The sequence below is a fragment of the Pseudochaenichthys georgianus genome, chromosome 14 (genome assembly GCF_902827115.2).
Source record: "Pseudochaenichthys georgianus chromosome 14, fPseGeo1.2, whole genome shotgun sequence".
NCBI lineage: Eukaryota > Metazoa > Chordata > Actinopteri > Perciformes > Channichthyidae > Pseudochaenichthys > Pseudochaenichthys georgianus.
In genome coordinates, this window is record NC_047516.1 from 3,560,045 (window position 1) to 3,583,014 (window position 22,970).

The window sequence follows — 22,970 nt, forward strand, 5'->3', positions numbered from 1 at the left end:
GGAAGGTCTTCAGCGCACTCTTAGAAACGGCAGGGTGTCTGCCGCCCGAACACAAACTGGAAGCTGATTCCACAAAAGTGGAGCTTGATAAGAAAAGGCTCGATTATAATTAGCTGTTCATAGTTACAAATAGTACAATGTTATAATACAGTCATATTTATTGTCTATGTTTTATGGTCTACTACTAATTGGTACTTTTTAAAATGTTTTTTTGCATGCCATTTGTTTTCTTTTGCAGAAACTGATGAGCACATATTTGGTAAAAAACCGATTTAAAGATGTGCTTTTGCACGATTATTCCTATGGAAACATCATTTTAGGGATCACTCAAATCAAAATATCCATTTCACTACAAAACCGTGCACATTTTAGTAGAATTAAAATGTATCTGAGGAGAGCTCTGGGTATCCCACTGCTGATGTCTGAATCTCTGTGTGTGTGTGTGTGTGTGTGTGTTCCCTCTCCATCAGCTGTCTCTGAAGGAGACCAGCTCCACACAGCGCTCCCTGGAGAGTGAGCTCATGACTACCAAGAGCAGCGACTCCAGCCGCGACTTCAGACTGAAGGAGATGGAGGGCCGGATGAGGGCGATGGAGACGGAGAAGGACATGCTCCGACAGAAGGTAGCACACCACCTTAGTTTGTTTATAGTGTCGTGGACAGTCCCCGTTGATCAGATGTCACAGTACACTGTAAAGGGGCAGCTTTAGCCGACATTGCTAATTCCCAGCTGGCCAGACGATAATAGACACCTTTCAAATCACAATACCTGGGCTGCGTTCCAATAGTCCATTTAGCTTAGGAACCTTCCTAACGGAGTGAAATGACCCGGAAGTCCCTCAGTGGCAGCCATGATAAGTGCCGTTCCAATTCTCTAGATGAAAGGAAAGGAGGTTTCAAACTTCCTTTATAGCCTCCTTTAGCTTAGGAACCACTGGACCTCCCTAACCGACAGGAGAAGCGAAAATGCTGCCCCACAATGCCTTGCAGCCGCAGCATTTGCCGTCACTCAACAGTCGGCCGTTCACGGAAACAACCGATTATGACCGAGAAATGATATCATGAAAGTTACGGTGCTTATTAAGCATTTTAAAACATAGGTGGTAAGTTGCCAAAGTGCTTTGTTCTGAACATTCATCAGTATTATAATCAAAAAGAGAAATATGAACGTTAGTTTTTACTGAAATGATCAAATAAAGTCAACATTTCACAGTCTTTACTGAGCTGTGTGGGGTTTGTTCAACTTCTAAAAGATGTTTGAATGGTGATATACACAGTGATAGATGTTAAGGACTAACGTTTATAATAAATACATCTGTATTGATTTAAGATCTTTAGTTCATACAATCATACGTATTGGGATCATTGGTATTAATGTGGACCGGAGGGAGAGGGTGACGAGCATAAGTTTCACTTTCCTTTTTGATTTCAATTCCAACTTTGGTCCTGAAGAATATGTTTCTCTGTTGTTCATAAAGCAAAGCAGCAGCATCAGAGCACGGTGCAGAGTCTCCAGATGAGTCCCTCGTTCTTATTAAACATCCATGTTGTAGTCCGCTGTATAGAAAACTGTGGTTTCCATGGTTACCCCACAGCAGCAGACGCACACAATGACGTCCGCTGGCGCATCATAAACACGTCGGATAGTGAAAGTGCAGTTGGATTCTCTAAAGCAGTGGTTCCCAAACGGTGTGCCGCGGCACACTGGTGTGCCGTGAGTCAAGTCCGGGTGTGCCGTGGGATTTTGTGACAACCATACGTTATTATTGCAATATACAACTACACAAAAATAATAATTTTTTAATTTACTATATCAGTACTTTGTAGGTTTATATGTACGTAATCTGCCCGATTTGCGCGTCCACATCTCCACATGCAGTGCTGCATAAACATGGCTGAGTCAGCGATAACTCTCGAGGGGTGGAGGTATGCCCATTATTTTTGAGTTCGTCCGAAGAATAGACAGGAATGTGACGGTGAGGTGCAAACTGTGTCCAGACCAGAAGCTGCTATCCACTGCTGGAAACACCACGTAAAACCTCAACAAACACCTGCTAAGAACACATGCTTTTTTGTTTATATCACGTAGTCTGTTCTTCTTCTCTGTCTTCCGGTTATTGCCTGGTTTGAATGACAAATACACACTACCGCCGCCTGCTGGTAAGGAAAGTTATTGCCACTCACGCATGCGCAGTTCGCACGTGCTCGGTGAGTTACTTTATGTAGATAGTAACGAAGTAGTGTAATATATTACTTTTTAAAAAAAAGTAATATGTAATATATTACATTTTTGTAGTAATGACCCCATCTCTGGAGTTGGCGTTCTCTGTCTGGTTTAAATGAGTGTGTTGCTGCTTTGATGAAGCCTAATTTGATAAAGTTTCAAATTAATTTCTGAAATATTTTGTTAATAAATATTTCATGAGTAATATAGTTTTTCTTTTTTTATTTGGTAAATAATTATGCACATTTACAGATATTTTACATGATATGAGTGATAACACGTGTTATAAGGGCTATTTTGCACAATAGGTGTGCCTTGAGATTTTTACTTGTCCTTTGGTGTGCCTTGGGCACAAAAAGTTTGGGAACCACTGCTCTAAAGCACTGCAGTCTCTTATCCTAAGTCCTTTTGAATTCTCCTATCCACTATCCCTTAACCCCGTGACCTTTCACTCAGAGGTCAAGGAATAGGAGATAGGGTTAGAACTTAGGAGCTGATTTTTGGATGATGTCCTCAAAATACCCAGTGGATGTAATGCAGCTGTCGTGATTCAAGCGTAGACGTTGCAGAACAGTGAGAGAGAAGCTCGTATTCCATATTGCCTGCTCTATCTGCTGCTTTGATCAGTGACTGCGGCGACATGTGGATTCACAGGCCAGAGAAGTGTGGATTCTCACACAGGTTGAAGCATGTCTGCGAAAGAAAACGATTAAAGGTACATTCAGGTTAGTCGGTTGTGGTTTGTCGGCTTATCTTCGCACTCGGCTGCTCCCTGCCCGCGGGGGAAGGCCCATTTCCCTCCTTCTTCAGGTTGCCGTTTTTAGTATTGCTTTTATGCGTTTCTTTCGATGCCGTGTTTAATGCATGCTTAAGATCTCACAGCTGGTCGCTTTGTTTTAATAAAGGTTGACACCAAGAATAGTTACAACACAGAAAGACGAGCTCTAGGCGCTTTCACACCGCAGTACTTTCCCCACGAAGGTTCAACAGAACTGAGTTGGATGAAGTATAAGGAAGTAAAAGCAGTATTCATTCCAGGTTAATGAGGATACAACGAGGTGTTTGAGATAGAATAAAAGATAATGTAGCTAGCTGAGTTCATTGCTTTGAAACTAGAATAATAATGTTAAATTCACCTATGAGATTCAAAGCAATATCTTAAAGTGATTAACAAATATAAAACTAACAGTAATTGTAGTAAGCTAAGCACCATTTCTGTCGCAATATGTTTTTTCATTGATTTGATAACATTTTGTATCCGTGCGTTTGGTTTAATACGAAAATGATAACGTTACGGAGGAGATCGGAATAAATGAGGGGGATATAAAGATACAAACGTAGAGCCGGGCAGTGATGTCTTCCTGTGTGCGTCCTGCAGCTGGCGGGGCAGGCGAGCAGCTCCACCCTGCACGTGAAGACGGAGGAGTTATCCCGCCAGTACAACGACCAGCTGAGCGCCATGAGAGACGAGAAGGACCAGGAGATCCAGAGGCTGCGGGTGAGAAGACAACAACTAACAAGAGACTGGTTTAGATATCCCTGACTCGATATTATACTCGATATTCAGAGTGACGTCTTCAAGTCATCCTGTTGATCTGTTTAATACTTACATTTCTTTTCAACCACTGGCATTCGAACTGCTGCACTCATTAGCATATTAGCATGCTAACACACTGAAGAGGGCTAACGTGGTAAACAATATACCAGCTAACATCATCATCATGTGGAGGTTTTTCCTTTAAAGTAGTGTGTGTGTGTGTGTGTGTGTGTGTGTGTGTGTGTGTGTGTGTGTGTACTTATTTGGTATTTTGAACACCTGTGCGGTCAAAGCAATACTCTCTTCAGCCCTCTGTACCTGACGTGTCCCCCGTATCTCTCCGTCCCCCCTGCAGAGCCAGGTGACGAGGATCCAGACGGAGATCACCACCACCAGCGAGAGGTCGTCCTCCGACAAGAGTCTCCAGCTGAAGATCTCCGAGCTGCTGGCCATGCTGGAGCTGCGGCAGACCACCATCAGCAAACACGAGGAGGTCCGCAACACAACACACACTCCAGACTTTATTTCAATATCGAGAGAATCAGGGTGTCCACGAGGTCGAATGATTGTATTTGTAACTAAAACAATGATATTAGGACGGGTTGTTATAACGACCCCAGCCGTTCAAATCAGGTAAACCATATTAGGAAGATTTCAGTCGTATTATGTTGAAACCAAAGGACCCGGGTTCTAATCCGGCCTGGTCCATTGTTTGTCTCCCCCTACCATAAAGGCACTGGCTGCCCAAAAAGATATTTAAAACGTTTTTTTGAAAATCCCAATTTGAGTGGTGCAGGGACGCGTCCTAAAACCCACTTCCTGTCCCCTGGTCTCAGAGCCAATGGGATCTCTCCATAGGAAAATAGCTGGAACTAAGGTCTGTGGTTGAGACACGTTGAAGAGACGGATCACGTTTTCTTCTACGACATTAAATCCATCAGCAGGGACCCCGCTGGTGATTTCTGAAGAGTGGACGTGTCTGAGAAACGATGGTTGCTACCAAGTGGCTGAACAGGACTCCAGAAGTGTGTTTCTGTTCTGCTTGAAAGCAAGTCCTCCTGCAAACTGTTCAAACAATCAACTTGTACCATTTTGAATCTGTATGTTTGAATCTGGATCTTAAGTCGGCGTGACGTTGAAGTCGTGCGGCTGCACTCGGCTGTAGTTCGTTTATAGCATTACGTTAGCATTTAGCTTCTGGCGACTAGATTTATGATTCGAAAATTATAAAAGTAGGGTAGACATGTGGACATTATCCGGCTGAACAAATCGTGCATTTATCAAACAGGTTCGTTTTCCACAGACATTATTTCGAGCTATTTTTAAAATCCTATGGAGAAATCCCGTTGCTTTTTGTCGAGGGAACCAGCAGCTTACTTCCGGGTTTAGGACGCGTCGCTGCACCGCTCTATTGTGTGTTTATATTTACAGAAGAATATTCGGAGCCCTGAAGCAAGCAAAGCCTTGAGAACCTTATCAGTGTATTTTCACCAGCTCTTTCAATACAAGTCACTTATTCAAATAGTCAACTGTTTTTGAATGCAGGCGACAAAGTTGTTTCCCTACTATTTCAGACCGAAGGTAAAGTTAGCATTTATCTCCAAATAAAGTGTTGGTAAAACATCAGCATGCTCGAAACTATGGCACGTGCTGTAGGTCAAGGTTCTTCCAGAAGTTCACAGTGTAATTGAGCAAACAGTCAGTATTTGTATACTACATTTTTTTAGACATAACGTGCACAGAAGTACTTCTCTATTTTGGTGCAATGTAAACCGCACCAAACCGAAATAAATGATTAACAAATGGCACTTAAACATTAGTACTGAAGTAGCTGATCTTCCTAATCGTTGGTTTAAAACCACATCGTCCCACTGATGGACAAAACTGCCAAAATAAACCTCGATATTTATTAAACTGATTTTATCTTCTTAGTTCTCACTTCACAATCACAGGTGCTACGCTCAGCAGGAACACACACGCGCACGCACACACCAGGGTTTCCGTTAGCCGGTAATTACCGGTTTTTAGCTGGTAAAATTTATAAAAAACCGGTAAATTCAAAACCTGACGGTCAAAATGTCTGGTAATAATTAGTGAGGTTCCGATCGATCGGCCGCCGGTCATTATCGGCCGATATTCACTCTTAATAGTTTGATCGGTGCTCTCTATAAAGGCCGATCAGGAGAGCTGGACCTGATCGATATGGACATAAACGCGAGTGTAGTGTAACCGGAGCGAGAGAGAGATCAGATCAGCTGCTGAGTCTGACCGAGACACGCAGCTCTGCATGATCACCTGAAGCCCCGCCCTCTGTTTAGCGAGCTGCAGGAGCTGCTTGAGAAACTGACGTGCTGTCAGGAGAGAGAGAGAGGGAGAGAGAGAGAGGCTCCGTTTCTCCCGTGTTATTATTCAAAGTTGATGTAAACTTCTGAATAATGTACGTTATCTACTACAAGTAGTTTGTTTGAATGTAATAATTATGTTGTTTGTTGTTTGTGGAATCATTTATTGAAAAATGAATCTGAATTTACGATTACGATTATAAACTGAAGCGATATAAAAATGAGCCCGTGAACTGAGTTTTGAACTGAAGCATATCTGCTCATAGTCCGGTAATTACCTGCTAACGGAAACTCTGCTACACAACTATTATTATTATTGAAATATGACCGGTAAGTTTCAAATTAGTCCGCTAAAATAAATTCTGCCCGGACATTTGACCGGCGAGAAAAAATCCTAGCGGAAACCCTGGCACACACACACGCACACGCACATGCACATACAGCTGAAAGCGAAGTGTTCTTTCATTTAACCTCAGGACTTATTTTGGAGGGACATGCCTGATTTATAGTTTCCCTCATAAATATAAAAGCAGCTGCAGCTTTGGTTCAAGGTTCTTCATTTGTCATACGAACATAGCTACAGTGTAGTCATGACGATGAAAATATTAAGTCACAGGCTCCTCCAACAGTGCAACACAATAAAAACAGATACACATACAAATATGGTGCAAGTAAATAGTAAATACAAAAAGAAGAATAGTTTAAAAAAGTGTCTAAAGTCTAAATGCCAGTTATTGGAATACGATATATTAGATAAATAATTTCTAAGTAGCAGCCAGATGAATGTTATGGATGTTTCAACAGTTCAGGTGTTGAACAGATGTTGTTTCAACAGTTCAGGTGTTTAACAGATGTTGTTTCAACAGTTTAACAGATGTTGAAGTTGAGCAAATAAAAGCAGCCATACAAGAACTTTGAGGAAATCCGATTGGGAAAAATACAATCCATTCTGACAAAGAATCTGAGCAGACAATCGATCACTTTCACACTACGTGCAGGCAGGATAAATCAAATCGTTTTTGTGAAATTCAAAACACAATACCCACAATGCCCAGTAGTCACATGTATTTGCTGCTGACCTTTTGACCTGTTGCGTCCTGCAGGAGATCAGGAGGATGAGGATGGAAATTACCAGCATGACCAGCAACTCCAGCAGCTCCAGGAACCTGGTCACCAAAACCACCACCACCAAGAGGTAACATCACAACAAATCATCTGGGAAAACACAACTATATGTGTGTGTATACACTGCGCTCCAGTGGCAGACACGCTACCTTTTTAATAACAGTAGGGAAGTGGACTTTTCACCATCCCTCGTTGTCCATTTAACTGCTGTAAACAAAACGGAAAAGTCAGTAGGTGGATCACTATCTGCAAACAACTGTCTGTTAACTGAACTGAACACTTGTGTGTGTGTGTGTGTGTGTGTGTGTGTGTGTGTGTGTGCGCGTGTAGGTTTAATAACAAGTACCCTATGCTGGGTCTGCTGGACGACCAGTACCAAAGCTCGTCCGTCAACACTCACAAGACCATCGTCCTTGAGAGAACTGTCGAACAGGTAAAAACAAGTTTGTAAACTTCTGAAAGACATGTACAAAAAATACACATACAAGATATATTAATTTATAATACATGCTCAACATACTGCACTGTGGGTTAAAGTGGTTTAGTGGGACTCATGGATGACTCTGTCGGGCTCCTCAGATCACAGTAAAGTCATTTCATCCATTCATCCAAAAAATAAAGCCTTAATTGGTTTTAAAAATCTATCAAAAAAAAAAAAATGCTAATCTATAAGTGTTTAAAATCCTTTAACATCATCAAATATTTGGATGCACGCTTTTTTTTGAAAGAAAAGTGATTACAACTCATTGCAGCGCAAACACAAACGCATCGATGCCAAAGTTACAATAAATGTTCCCCTTAACTTGAGGATTTTTGCTTCTTCTCGAAAATTGGTCTTGGAGTGGCATTAAAAAGTCTTAAATGTAACTTTCCTTAAGCTGCTCACCCTGCTTTGCTGACGGGAGTCTTCCCTATCCAAAGTATTTGTTGTACTGACGTTGAGCTCGCTGCTTTGTTAGAACAGTGATGATTATGATGCTGGCCGACTCATTATGAGAAACATGCCGCATCGAGGCACCGTGCTAAATTCACCGCGTCGCACCACATTCAACACGGAGGTAATAACAACGAGCCCAGGTCAAAGTGAAGGTGAGGGCTTCCTGATGCAGTCCTTCACACGGGGGCTTGGGTCGAAATGAGGCTTTGTTTACATGATACTGGGTCCACATTGACACCAAGGAGGGGCCACACACACACACACACACACACCACACACACACACACACACACACACACACACACACACACACACACACACACACACACACACACACACACACACACACACACACACACACACACACACATGTATACATCACTTCAGGGGACCTCCAATTTGTCCCCATAAGGGAGGCGAGTCCCCACACATGACTATGTAAACATATGTAGGTCCCCACAAGTATAGTAATGCTAGTCCACACACACACACACACACACACACACACACACACCACACACACACACACACACACACACACACACACACACACACACACACACATGTATACATCACTTCAGGGGACCTCCAATTTGTCCCCATAAGGGAGGCGAGTCCCCACACATGACTATGTAAACATATTTAGGTCCCCACAAGTATAGTAATGCTAGTCCACACACACACACGCACACGCACACGCACACACACACACACACACACACACACACACACACACACACATGTATACATCACTTCAGGGGACCTCCAATTTGTCCCCATAAGGGAGGCGAGTCCCCACACATGACTATGTAAACATATTTAGGTCCCCACAAGTATAGTAATGCTAGTCCACACACACACACACGCACACGCACACGCACACACACACACATATGTATACATCGCTTCAGGGGACCTCCAATTTGTCCCCATAAGGGAGGCGAGTCCCCACACATGACTATGTAAACATATTTAGGTCCCCACAAGTATAGTAATGCTAGTCCACACACGCACACGCACACACAGCACACACACACACACACACACACACACACACACATGTATACATCACTTCAGGGGACCTCCAATTTGTCCCCATAAGGGAGGCGAGTCCCCACACATGACTATGTAAACATATTTAGGTCCCCACAAGTATAGTAATGCTAGTCCACACACACACACACACACGCACACGCACACGCACACACACACATATGTATACATCGCTTCAGGGGACCTCCAATTTGTCCCCATAAGGGAGGCGAGTCCCCACACATGACTATGTAAACATATTTAGGTCCCCACAAGTATAGTAATGCTAGTCCACACACACACACACACACACACACACACACACACACACACACACACACACACACACACACACACACACACACACACACACACACACACACACACACACACACACACACACACACACACACACACACACACACACACACACACACACGTCTTGACGTGAGAATGTAAAGGATCCCAGCTGAAGGAAACTAATTAAATCAAACAAAATGGTTTCAGAGTTTACTATAGTTTAAAACATACATGGTTTTCATCTCTTTGGATATAAAGCTGGGAAGAACACTTTGAATTGGAATTTACAATTATGGACACACCACTATACATACTATCTCTGTGCAATGGTTTGACTTTGACTTCAACATTGAACTACTGGATAGATGTTGGGCTTTTCAAAACAACTTGCCTTCTGGCTGAGTATCCAGTCATAGTGATATTAGTACTTCCTATGTTTGAAATCTCTCAGCTGTTATAGGGTTATGATGAGAGCTGCTTAGTGTGAAGTTAAGGGAGGACGACTATTTGCCTGACATCTGATTTATAATGATGATCTAGTGCCGCCTTGTGGTAAAATAATGCCACTGCAGGTTTTAGGTGAAAGCTTGCAATCAAGTCCTTTGAATCCTTCGTACAGTGCTTTCACAAAACATTAAAACCATGAGAAAAACTATATTGATAACAACTTATAACAGAAGAAGTTAACAACATTAAATCACTACCGCCTTTAAAACCAGGAAAGCTGAATATGTATGCAAAACTCATCTAAAATCTGAGACAATATCCAGTCCCATATCAAAAAGAACAAACAATAGAAACTCTCTAACATTCAGAAAGCTTAATTAATTCCTTTTTAAAGCTGACACAACATGTTAACTGTTTTTATTTACGTCACTCTTCTTCTCTCCAACAGGAATGATTGAGCAACAACAAGATCCAGACGACCCCCCCCTCCTCCTCCTCATCTTCCTCATCCTCAGGGCTCATAGGCTTCGTGGTGGCTGATGTATCAAAGACCTAAATGACCAAGAAAAGTAATTAAGTAAAATATATTTGTCCAAAACACAATTCTACGTAAATGTATTGAGGCCATTCTTGTTAAAAAAATAAAAATAATTAAATTACAAAGCCAAGAAGGAGGGTTATATTCAGACTAATTAGAGATTAGAGAGGCATATGTATCATAAGAATAACTAAGACAATTCCAAGACAAACAATGAAAGCAAAAAACGGAAACTTGCCCTACTTTGCAAGGTTGGCTCAAACATGTCACAATAAATCAAGGCCCTGTGTGTACGTGCTGAAACACAGCTATGGAGACGTTTTGGCTAAAGGACAGACGGGTCTCAAGCATGTTCCCTTCTGTCAGTTCCCTTTCACCATTTGTCGATCTCTAACTGAGGGCTCTGGTCTTCAATCACTCATCTCCTCACTGAAGGGAAAACGAGATGTCCAGCTTGTCGCGTACACACTTTTATTTAAAGACTAAAGCACAGCGTCCTCCTCAAAGCCACCACAGCCACTCGAGCCCGGGGGTAAGGAGGGGGAACCATGATTGCTACTCTGCGTGTACATATTAATATTTTTTTATATAAATTGTAAGACACTCATTGAATCTTTTGAGGAACTTTTGAAAACATCGGGTAGTTGCTTCGTGGTTAATGGTAGTTGTTATGTATCCGATGTGTAATTGTGTGTTGTTGTTTGGGGATGTGTTCGCACAACGCTTTGATGTGTGAAGTGTGTTGGTGGAACTGTAGCATGACTTTACCCTCCTGTTGTCTTCGGGTCACATCTGACCGTTCACTACTTTCATCAATCAGAACTTACATTCCATTGCATTCAGACTTCATGACATCCTTCACAGGAGACATTTGAACATGTAAAATGGCTGATCACCACTTTCATTGCCTTTTGGATGATTTAGTCAACTTTGTAACCATGGTGACCGCCATAAAGAAAAGGACTTATTAACCATCCAGATCAGATAAAACACACACACACACACACACACACACACACACACACACACACACACACACACACACACACACACACACACACACACACACACACACACACACACACACACACACACACACACACACACACACACACACACACACACACACACACACACACACACACACACACACACACACACACACTCTAGATGTGTTCCCCCCCTCATTATGTGCCCAATCCCCCCATGTGAATCACACACACACACACACACACACACACACACACACACACACACACACACACACACACACACACACACACACACACACACACACACACACACACACACACACACACACACACACACACACACACACACACACACACACACACACACACACACACACACACAGTACATGTGCAGTGTCTGTTCTTTGTATATGTACTGCAGTGTTTCATGTGTACCAGTACTCTGATACAATATGTACAGTTTGAAAGGGTGTTAAAGGACATGTGGTGGTGATTGATGGTTTTTGTGTTCATGTAATAGCAGTTAAAACAGGGAACACCAAACTAAGGGGGGGGTGAAGACAATAGGAGGGCTAATGGGGTTTATGATGGTGGAAGAACATTTTAAAAGCACAATATTATGTTAACTGTTTTTGTTCCTGTCAGAGTTTCCCTGCTTTGTCTCCGTTCAGGTTTTTGCATAAAGGAATCACGCTGACGGCTTTGTGTCCTCTGGGAGCTCAACGGTAGAGAGTTTACAGACACCGAGGCTTTTATTTATGTTGCTCGTAACGCAGAGACCACGGCACTGACTTCCTGCTGCCAATCGAATGATCCTCTGTGTGCTGGGTCTCCCAAACCAGCCTCGTCACATGACAACGTTAGCTGTACAGGACAAGATAACAAGATGTCACTGTTTTCTGAAGCATAATCTTCACCCGTCTCAATCAGTAACTTCATTATGTGTTTTAGTCTGTTCCCAACTAAAGACATCTTTGTCGAAGATTCAATTAAAGTTGATTTGTAAAACTGAGTTTCTGAAAAATCTTACCACAGATGTGTCCAAACGGTTTATTGAAAATAAGCTTCAAACATCTTTAAAAATGTCTTATTGACTACAGAAATCTCTGAACTAAAAAAACGCATTTCAAATGAACTCAAACTGTTTCCTGTATCCTGTATCAACTTTTCAACTTTTTTGTGCATTTCAAAAGACAGATTGTTTGGGTGGTGTCCATGGTATTGGTATTTCTTGAAAAGATGCTTTTGGTTGGATCATGCTTAAAGGCTGATGCATGTTCGCACTGCAGAAATAGTGTCCGGGTGAGCTTCTTAATTTAACATGGAGATGGTGTCAGATTGTGCAGCTGATGTACGTGCTGTAACTCGTCCTTAGCATATTTTACATTATCTTATTTCACTTGTTTTGAGACGAGCTGCCAGTGGACACAGACGGGTTTCTATGAAAAGCCTGTACATGTAACTGACTGGACCTAAAGTGCCTTACTGCGTTAGCAACGTAAGCTAATGTTAGCCCCGTAAGCTAATGTTAGCCCAGCATTTCAGTTTGTTGACGAAATATTATCGTCTTCAAACAGTTTTGGGACCACTGCCGTCTCGTTTGCTTTCTATCTGTGTAACTTTCTCTGAGGAGACTACATCTTTGCTGACAGTCAAATATATGCTGAGCTGAATTAACTGTTTTAGCTAATCTAGCAAATAGAGTGTTCTTAATATATTTTCTTATGCAAACAGCTGTAATGAGATATGTTTCAGCTGTGATTAAAATCAGTAATGTTTCTATGCAAACGTGTGTGTTTTATTGAACTCACCAGATCAATACTGTCATATCAGGGGAGGGTCATTTCATCCTAATTATATATACACTCTTAAAACTACTGGGTTAAAAAATAACCCAATCATAACCCAGCTGCTGAGTCACGATAGGACAGAACACGCGCTGGGTTGTCTTAACCCATGTGCTGGGTTGTTCATTTAACCCAAGCTAGTGATTGAAATTAACTATATTGTTGGGCTAAATAGAATATAATAGTGTAATGAATTATCTCCGTGAACACACCGTATATATATATATAAAAATGCATTTATTGATAATTTGAACAGCTCTGGCAAATCGCCAACATTCCATTTCCACTATAAAAGAACAATGCATTTTAGCACAATACAAATTCAATATATTTAACTCTTTTAAATAAAATAAAAAACACCTTAAAAACAGTGCTAGGGCCTTGAGAAATATCTGTGTGTATTTTAACCATCACTTATGAGTGAACACAATTTTCAGGAACAGTTCTGCGTATTAATTTAACACATGGACCATACAGAGAGTTGTGAATCAGTACTTTTCTCTATTTAAAGGTGGGGTATGTCATTTATTTCAGAAACACTTGTTATATTCCATGGAATGCTCTTAACATCCCGATAAGATGCTTAAATACATTAAATGCTTTGACAATAAATACATTAAAAAAATGGAAGCCGTAGTGCTGTAAAAAGCACGACCAATCATCTGAGCCGGCCCGGCTGAAGTAACTGGATGGCCTACCTGCCTGTCAGCCGTGTTGGAGGAGGGGCTCTGTGAGGAAGTCTGAAGGAAGGGGCAGATTTTTTTCCGGTTGTATATTTTCAAATTCTAGCGCACTTGTGCTGGTTTCTCCACAATGACATACCGCACCTTTAAGTACTGTACTACATTTTAGAAACAAATTGACCTTTTACGTAATTCACAAGGTCATTTGCATGATCATATTATTAATAACGAATATATATCGAACTTTAAAATGTGGTTATGGGTTAACATACTACCAGCAGTCCACATCATTAAAGCACCTGTGACGTACTAACTGTAGAAATTGCATGAAAAGCTTGTTTGTGGCCGTTTCTGTTCGACAGAAACAAGGACCGAGGAGGAGGTATGTTGGAGTAGGTTGGCCTAGTGGAGGACACCAGATGTTGCTGCTGGTAACTGTTATTTGGACCCAGACCCCTATGCATGTGTTGGTCCAGTTTGCGCCTGTGTGTATGGGCGTGCATTTAAAAAAATAGAATTTCCCTTTGTGGATAAATACTTCTTAATCGTACCTGGACCTGGATACTGGCTGCTGCACCTCCAGCAGGGGACGCCCCCCCCCCCACCCAGAGGGATCTGATGGAGCAGAGACTCAGAATGAGGTCATCTCTGTAGGGCTCGGCTCAGTTGGCTGATCGTCAACCATTTTGACTTCAGTCACTGTTCCCGAATGGCCATAGAGGAAACATACACACACACACACACACACACACACACACACACACACACACACACACACACACACACACACACACACACACACACACACACACACACACACACACACACACACACACACACACACACACACACACACACACACACACACACACACACACACACACACACACACACACACACACACACACACACACACACACACACACACACATCCAGGAGGAATCACAGGACATGCAGAGACCTTATATTATCCAGTAAACTGAAGAGTATTTTCTTGGTTCATGGTTCGATCGACAAGATGTCTGAACATAGTGGAACATGTCCATCCCAGAGTCCCAGAGTCCAAGGTGACGTCTTGTTTCGTCAGTTAAAAAGATATTCACGTATGAATAAAAGGAGAACGGCAGGAAATGTGCATATTTTAGAGCATTTTATGACTTTTCAGCATGAAACATTAATTTAACAATAGTTGGGGGTAATTCTTCTGTTGATATACAATGTCACTATATCTCTTGATCAGACTTATTAATGGGTCACCGATACTTGTTCCTACTTTGCTGCCAATGGACAGGTATCCTAATTTGCAAATAATTTGTAATGGCCCTTGAAAAACAATTTTAGACCAATTCTATGCAGCATTTGTTTCCACCATCCGTATGTGGCATGAATGCAATAGGTACATTATTGGAATGCATCATCGGAAAAACATCTCATGAAACTCTATCATGTGATTCTTTACATGTTACAGACTTTAGTATTGATTAGATCAGTGCTTCTCAAAGTCTCACTGGTGGTCCGTGAGCGCCCCCTAGTGGTCCGTGAGTATATTGGTATAATTTCACATTTGAAATAAATAAATAAATTTAAATTTTACGCACTCTCGCGGGAATATCTCCGCAATGGAACGAGCTTAAGTTTCACTTTCGATTGCATGATATAGCCCAGATAAACACCTTCATCACACATGTTGCCACTTGTTCATTTTCAGGCGATTTGTAAAAAAACGATGTGTCTTTGGATATTTGTGGAGTTAGGTGGTCCGCGAGTGGTTTTTTATTGGTTAAGTGGTCCTTGGTATGAAAAAGTTTGAGAAACACTGGATTAGATTAAAGGATATCATGTGTGTTATGACTTTGTGCAGGAACCCCCTACGTAAATATGTATTTTTTGGGCATTCTGTTAAAACAGCTGGAGAGAAAAATCTTCAACTTTGTCTCCAACTTTTCCCTTTCACACACAAACCGCTTCCTTCCCCTAATCCCATTAACACAATCTCTCACACACAGTCACATGCTCTCCTCTCTCTACTGTACATCACTTCTTTCTGTCACATTTAAGCGAGTGTAGCGAGTCTGACGTATCCTCTCCCTCTCTCTCTGCAAACCCAATATCCTCTGAGGCCCGGGGGTTTTAGAGAGAGGCAGGAAGAGAGAGACTGCATTATCCACATCAAAGGGCCAGCGTTAACAGCCATAATCAATGCTGCCCCATTACCCTCCCCCGTCTGCCTCTCACCCTCTCTCTCTATAATCAGATCAATACGCTTTATTGGCATGAATGGAAGTATTATATTGATACTGGCATAAAGAACAACAAGAAAAGGGGTCTGGTTGATGATTTGAAATGTTGAGAGGATACTGATTTTCAGACTTTTTGAAAGTTCAATGGGATACATAATGTGAGACAGAAAAAAACAGCTGATCCCTGAAAATAAACACAATTATGCTTAAAAAGTATAAAATGACGTGAGTGCAAAAACAGATTGTAGTGTCGTATCCATTATACTTAGATCTGCGTTTTGACTAAGACTAGAGACACAGGAAGTAATCATTTTACAGCAATGCAGCAGAAACACACATCCTCTCAATGGACCAAACTCAATAGGTTGCCACTGCCGGAAAGGTAAATCAATAACAAAGAATGTAAAAAAGGAACTGTGAAAGAAAGTAACGCTCAACATATCTATGGAGAATATGTGAATTAAACCAATAATGCAAATTAAAATCTAAATGTTCTCTGCCTTTCACCCTTATTGACCCCCTTCGCCCCACACAGGCAGGCCCATCGACCCCTCAGCCAGAAACCAGGCCCCATGCCTGGGGTCAGCGACCCACTGAAGCCCCCTGCCTGGCTGTGAGGTCGGTCGGGGTGTGTGTGTGTGTGTGTGTGTGTGTGTGTGTGTGTGTGTGTGTGTGTGTGGGTGTGTTTGTGGCCTAGCATTACTATACTTGTGGGGACCTAAATCTGTTTACATAGTCACGTGTGGGGACTCGCCTCCCTTATGGGGACAAAATGGAGGTCCCCATGAGGGGGATCATTAATTTTAGGGTGAAGACTTGGTTAGGGTTAGGCATGTGTTGGTTAGGGTTAGGGTTAGGATAAGTCTCCAGGAAATGCATGTAAGTCAATGTAATGTCCCCTGAAGTGATGTGTGTGTGTGTGTGTGTGTGTGTGTGTGTGTGTGTGTGTGTGTGTGTGTGTGTGTGTGTGACTGTGTGTGTGTGGCACAAACGGATGGAAAGAAAATATAAACTCCAACTTCAAGTATTTAACTAACTTAAAGTATCCTGATTACGTAATTCCCCTCGATGTAATCCGTGACTCCACAGCCTGATATAACGGTGGGATAACCCTTGTGGGTTTGCACAGACGACTCCAGGTTGCATCTCTTCAGTCTGGATGTTTTCAGTTTTCCACCTGTCACCACTTTCTCTCTTCCTCCATCTCCCTGTCTCTCCACCCTGCCAGGAAAGCGTTGACAGCTCTCATATTTCCTCCATTTGATGTAATTAAGATCCTCTATACACATTTGAAGCTCCCCATTCAGGTTTCACAGAGCGATGAAAGGCCATACTGTATAGTGTTGTCTCTCTCTCTGGTGAGGTCAGTGGCGGTTCTAGACCAATTTGACTGGGGGGCCAGTTATTTTCTGAGGGGGGCACAATAAATGCAGGGAGAAAAAGAGAACTAGACAGTATGAAGTAATTGCTTATAAGAAAACAATGCAATACAGTTATTGGTATTTGTTTCAGTACACTTATTTATTTCAGATAGATCTTATAGTTATTACTGTTAGCTTCAGCTTAAGTTATAGTGCAATGTTTGCACTCACACCATATTTATATAAAAATAAAGGCAATGAACAGTTACATCTCTACTTTACATAAGGGTGTCTGCACAATCTCACATTACAGCAACTAAATCCTGAGTACCAGAAAATATACATTTAAAAATAAAAATAAAATAAAAATTCATTGTTAGGGGGGCCACAGGGGGGTCAGAGGTCAGTGTTAGGGGGGCACTGCCCCCCCTGGCCCCCCCTAGAACCGCCCCTGGATGAGGTACCGTCCCAAGCCTACATGCATGAAGACACATGCTCCTTTTCAGGTTCATATGTGTATGTAGTGTCTCTACTGTGACATGTCTCCATACATAATGTTCCAAAAGCTCTTTCTTTGTCTCATACTGGAGACATTGGAGCAATAATGAGTCATGTCTTGCTCCATATTTAAATGAGCGTCATGTCTTGATGAGAGGAAAGGTGCTCCGAGTGTCCTGTAGTGTATTGCTGTGTAATGAAGTTACACTGTAAGAGACACTGCCTATAGAAAAGCTCTCTTTCTCTCTTAATGTCTGGCCTCTGCTTTGTTTCACTTAATTCTATCTCCCTATCTCCTGATCCATCCATCAGCGTCTCCCACCCCCCCCCCCCCCCCCCCCCTCTCTCGGTTGTCTCACACTGTGTCTCTTTGCAACTCATTTTCACTCCCATCATCCTGTCCTTTCTCTCCCTTGATGAGTGAGTGTGGGCATTGCTGCTGATGCACTCCTGGTCATTAATAAAACGTTCATACACAGTCAGGAAATGCATTTGAGCCCCGGTGGCTGGAGCTCCTCTCAGACACACAGGAAATGGGCGCTTGGCCGGCAGCCAATCCGGCTATTTCAGGGGGTTGTCCGGAGCCAATCAAGCTGGTCAGTTAATGGATCAGTGGCTCTTCTCCTCTCCGCAGGCAAATATCTGCAACAATTACAAGGTGAGAGGCCAGCCTAAGAAATACAAGGAACATTCATTCATGCTTTTACTGAAAGATGTTTTCAAGAATAACAAGTCAAAGTTATATTACAAAAAAAAATGGATAGGCTGAATGTCTTTTAATTCTCAGAAACATGCCGATATGCGTAATAAATCCTGTAAAACTGGTATTTTGTTGTACAATAATGATTGAGCTAACCTTGACTTGGTGTGCAGGTTTACTCTCCAACAGATCCATAATCTCGCTTCTTCTTAATAGTAAGATAACTCATTTGAAAAATCTTTTTTTATTTGCCAGCTGTAAACTGAAAACTTCTGTGCTTCCATCAAGCTATGTGTTCCCACCCTGACACAGCAATGGGCAACGCAAGGGAATGTCCGTCATACTTGTGTTTAACGATATGCGTAGTTAGGAATCTGTAACACAACATTAACGACGTCAGGAGTCTCAATGAGAGTCAGTCGCGACATGCAGTTCAGAACAGTTGCAGTTTTAATCTCAGGGGAAGTTAAGGGAGGAGAAATACATTTTGGACCAGTCTTCAGATAAAAACATCCTGTGAAAGGTGTGTGTGTGTGTGTGTGTGTGTGTGTGTGTGTGTGTGTGTGTGTGTGTGTGTGTGTGTGTACGCGCAGTGTTGCTCACGTGAGAGACATATTGTAATGTGTTGTGTAAGTTGACACCCATGTGCTTCTTGGGTGGGACGCCTCCTCCCAACCAGCAGGACAGCACAATGACACACACACACACACACACACACACGCACACACACACACACACACACACACACACACACACACACACACACACACACACACACACACACACACACACACACACACACACACACACACACACACACACACACACACACACACACACACACACACACACACACACACACACACACACACACACACACACACACACACACACACACACACACACACACACACACGCACACACCGGAAGAGAGCGTCCCGAGTGGAGCGCCGGCAGAGATGAATGACTTTGTCAGCTGTATGCTGTTAACCAGGCCATTTGACATTGATCCCTGCCTGACCCAGAACATCTGCCCGTCTCCCCCGCTCCACATTTAGCTGCTTTACTTCATTGTGCCTGGTTGTATGCAACGATGTAAGCGCTATCTATCCGGGTCTCCATTTCTAGAGCTTTCTTTTTGCATGGATACCCAGTGAGTTTAATCATACAGAGAAAGTAGCCGTTTCCTGTCACTACAACACGTTTTTATTAAAACACACAAACAGTAGATTACTAAATACTCTAATAATATAAAAGGCCTAGCAATATAAGCTCTTAAATATGTAATGACGTTTTGGAAATCAATCAATTGCAGTAGTGAGTTGATTGAATGAACTCCACACACAGGTCTGAAAAACATGCTTTTTCAACAAAACAAATATTGAAATGTTTAAATTCACAATTTAGACTTTAATGTATTATTTAGATTTAAATTACATGTTAAGACAGCTGCTGTTGTTGCTGGACCTTCATACATTTCTTATAAAATAATGACTTTTAGTAAGTTATCATTCAGTTGAACAAGGATACGCTGCACTGGTTGGGAAAGGCATCTTCACATCGTTTTTATATGTTGTGTTAGCTTTAATACATGACATCATACAGCCCGGACACGCGGTGAGTGCATTCAGGTGCACAGCGGCTACACTTCGTCAAATGGAAATTCAACACAAAGAAAACAGATTCATTTTTTTGATAATCTCATTTTCTTTGTCTCCCTCAGTGTGTCTCTATCAGCAGTTTGTTTCATCTCAGATATTTTCCTCAACAGGAAACAGAGCTCCCCCCCATTAGGGACCAGTGTCCGGTTACTTTAGTGTGTGTGTGTGTGTGTGTGTGTGTGTGTGTGTGTGTGTGTGTGTACACTTGTACGCCTACACTGGTGTGTCTTGCTTCAGTCCGGATGGTTGCAAGTTGCTGAGTAAGGGCACAGACAGAAAGAGACAAAAGCACACTAACACACACACACACACACACACACACACACACACACACACACACACACACACACACACACACACACACACACACACACACACACACACACACACACACACACACACACACACACACACACACACACACACACACACACACACACACACACACACACACACACACACACACACACACACACACACACACACACACACACACACACACACACACACACACACACACACACACACACACACACACACACACACACACACACAGGAAGAGGGTCATATTGCAGTCGTGCAGCATATTGATGTCACTTGTCCTGATGGAACAGATGAATGAATGAGAGGCTCCTCCCCCTTCTCTTTGGCGTGAAGCAGAGTGCTTCTCAAACATGTCGACCGAGGTTTGAAGGCGCTCTGTGCAGCAAGAAGCACCTGCTCCTAGGGGGCAGCATTTCACCTACTATTGTGCCAAGACATAGCACATTGATAGTTTTCTATAAATTGTAAAAAAAAATAGAGCCAACTACCAGAAACACATGGATGCCCAAAATATGAAACAACTGGTAAAACTGTTAAACCTGCACTCTTATAGAACACACGCTTGTATCGGTCTCTCGTAACGTTAGCCATCTTTGGCTTTGGTGCAAAACGTGGTGATGAGAATATACAGATATGGAAATAGCGTCGATACTTTTGGAAAAATCGCCTATTGACATTAACATCATTATGTGCACAACACTGTGTAGAGAGAATGCAACACGATTACAATAAGAAATATCTGAAAGAACATTTTAAAAATAAGAAAAGACAAAAATAGGGTGACATTACAGCGCACAAAGTAGATCATAAGGGCTGATTTCTGTGACGACTCCTGGCATTTCCCTAATTTTTTATTTTTGCTGTTGTAATTTGTTGTCTTCTGTTTGCTATTGTAGTAAAGTGTTTTTATTGCATGTATACAGCACTTTGGCTCAATCGAAAATCGCTTTAAAAATGTGCTACATAAATAAAACTTGATTTGATTTACATTTCATTTCAAACCTTTATTTAACCAGATTGGTCCCATTGAGATCATAGATCTCTTTTTCAAGGGAGACCTGCAGCATATAGGTTCCACATGAAACATAAAACAATAAAGGACATCATACATTATATTTACAGGATACATAGTTATAGACATTTACAAGTGCCCATTGTATCAGCAAGCATTTCATTTACCCTAGCTTTAAAAACATGCAGAGGAATGAGATTGCTCAGTTTCAATTCTTGCTGAAGATTGTTCCAAGCAAGTGGAGCTGCGCACATAAAAGCTGTCTTACCTGAGACAGTCCTTGCTCTTGGCACATCTAACAAGACCACATCATGTGACCTCAGACAATAGCTGCTTGCAACTCTCTGTGTGATCAGAGAGCAGATATAATACGGGAGTTTACCCAACAAAGCTTTATATTTGATTTTGGACACTGATTATTTTTCATTCATTGAGTTAGCTTGCTAGCATGCTATCTGGAAGTTCGCAGCTGGTTGAGCAAATGTATTTCTGTGTGGCTTTATGTTATTACCCGGTCACACTGACCCGGGATCAGTACCTGGCAGAGAGTGAACACAAGATAACAATAAACTGGATTAAATCTGGACCTGTGAAGTCCAACACATATGTAATCCAGACCAGAGCACCCTCACCACACTAAACCTTCCTGTTTCGTTAAGATAGCTGTTTCATTATCTATATAGATTTCATCACATTGGACCAGTTTAATCTGAAAACTAATCATTTTAGAATATGACAGTATAATGTTTGTAATACTATGTCGACATTTCAGGAACACGCTTGCTTCTGCCCCGTCATGTTCATAGAGCAGAACTCAATTGCATTCAGTGATGGGAGAGGAAGGGGGCAGAGAGAGAGAAAGAGGAGGGTGATGTGTGTGTGTGTGTGTGTGTGTGAGTGTGAGAGAGAGACAGAGAGAGAGAGAGAGAGAGAGAGGGAGACAGAGAAAGTGCATCCAGCTCTCAGTCATTCATCTCTCGGGGAGAGGAGAGGAAACTACAGCAGGACGGGAACATAAACATTTTTGAGCAGAACAAAAAAAGTGAAGATTGCTTTCGTCAAATCTCTGACTTCAGAAGCTGCAGTTTCCTATTCATCATCTGCTCACATCCACAAATATCCTGCAAGAATTCCCCTTGCTCCTTCTGCTCTGCATGGAGATACTGCTCC

The 22,970-nt window shown here is 42.1% G+C and overlaps 2 protein-coding genes across 3 annotated transcripts in view; both read left to right on the forward strand.

The window, feature by feature from the left end:
* pof1b (POF1B actin binding protein) overlaps positions 1-11,522 on the forward strand; it is a 37,907-nt gene extending 26,385 nt beyond the window's left edge. Inside the window, exons 9-14 of the mRNA XM_071205510.1 lie at positions 471-623; positions 3,603-3,722; positions 4,117-4,254; positions 7,207-7,298; positions 7,559-7,661; positions 10,393-11,522. Of these exons, the coding sequence (XP_071061611.1) occupies positions 471-623; positions 3,603-3,722; positions 4,117-4,254; positions 7,207-7,298; positions 7,559-7,661; positions 10,393-10,398 (612 nt within the window). The 3' untranslated portion in view covers positions 10,399-11,522. The remainder of the gene's footprint in view (positions 1-470; positions 624-3,602; positions 3,723-4,116; positions 4,255-7,206; positions 7,299-7,558; positions 7,662-10,392) is intronic.
* Positions 11,523-18,717: 7,195 nt separating this feature from the next.
* Positions 18,718-22,970, forward strand: part of LOC117459078 (protein sprouty homolog 3) — a 23,482-nt gene continuing 19,229 nt past the window's right edge. The window contains exon 1 of one of the 2 annotated variants that reach the window (XM_034099923.2): positions 18,718-18,761. The gene's annotated coding sequence lies outside the window, so the exon portion shown is untranslated. Of the gene's footprint in view, positions 18,762-22,795 lie in introns of those variants that run through there. The other variant, XM_034099921.2, reaches the window with a different exon arrangement.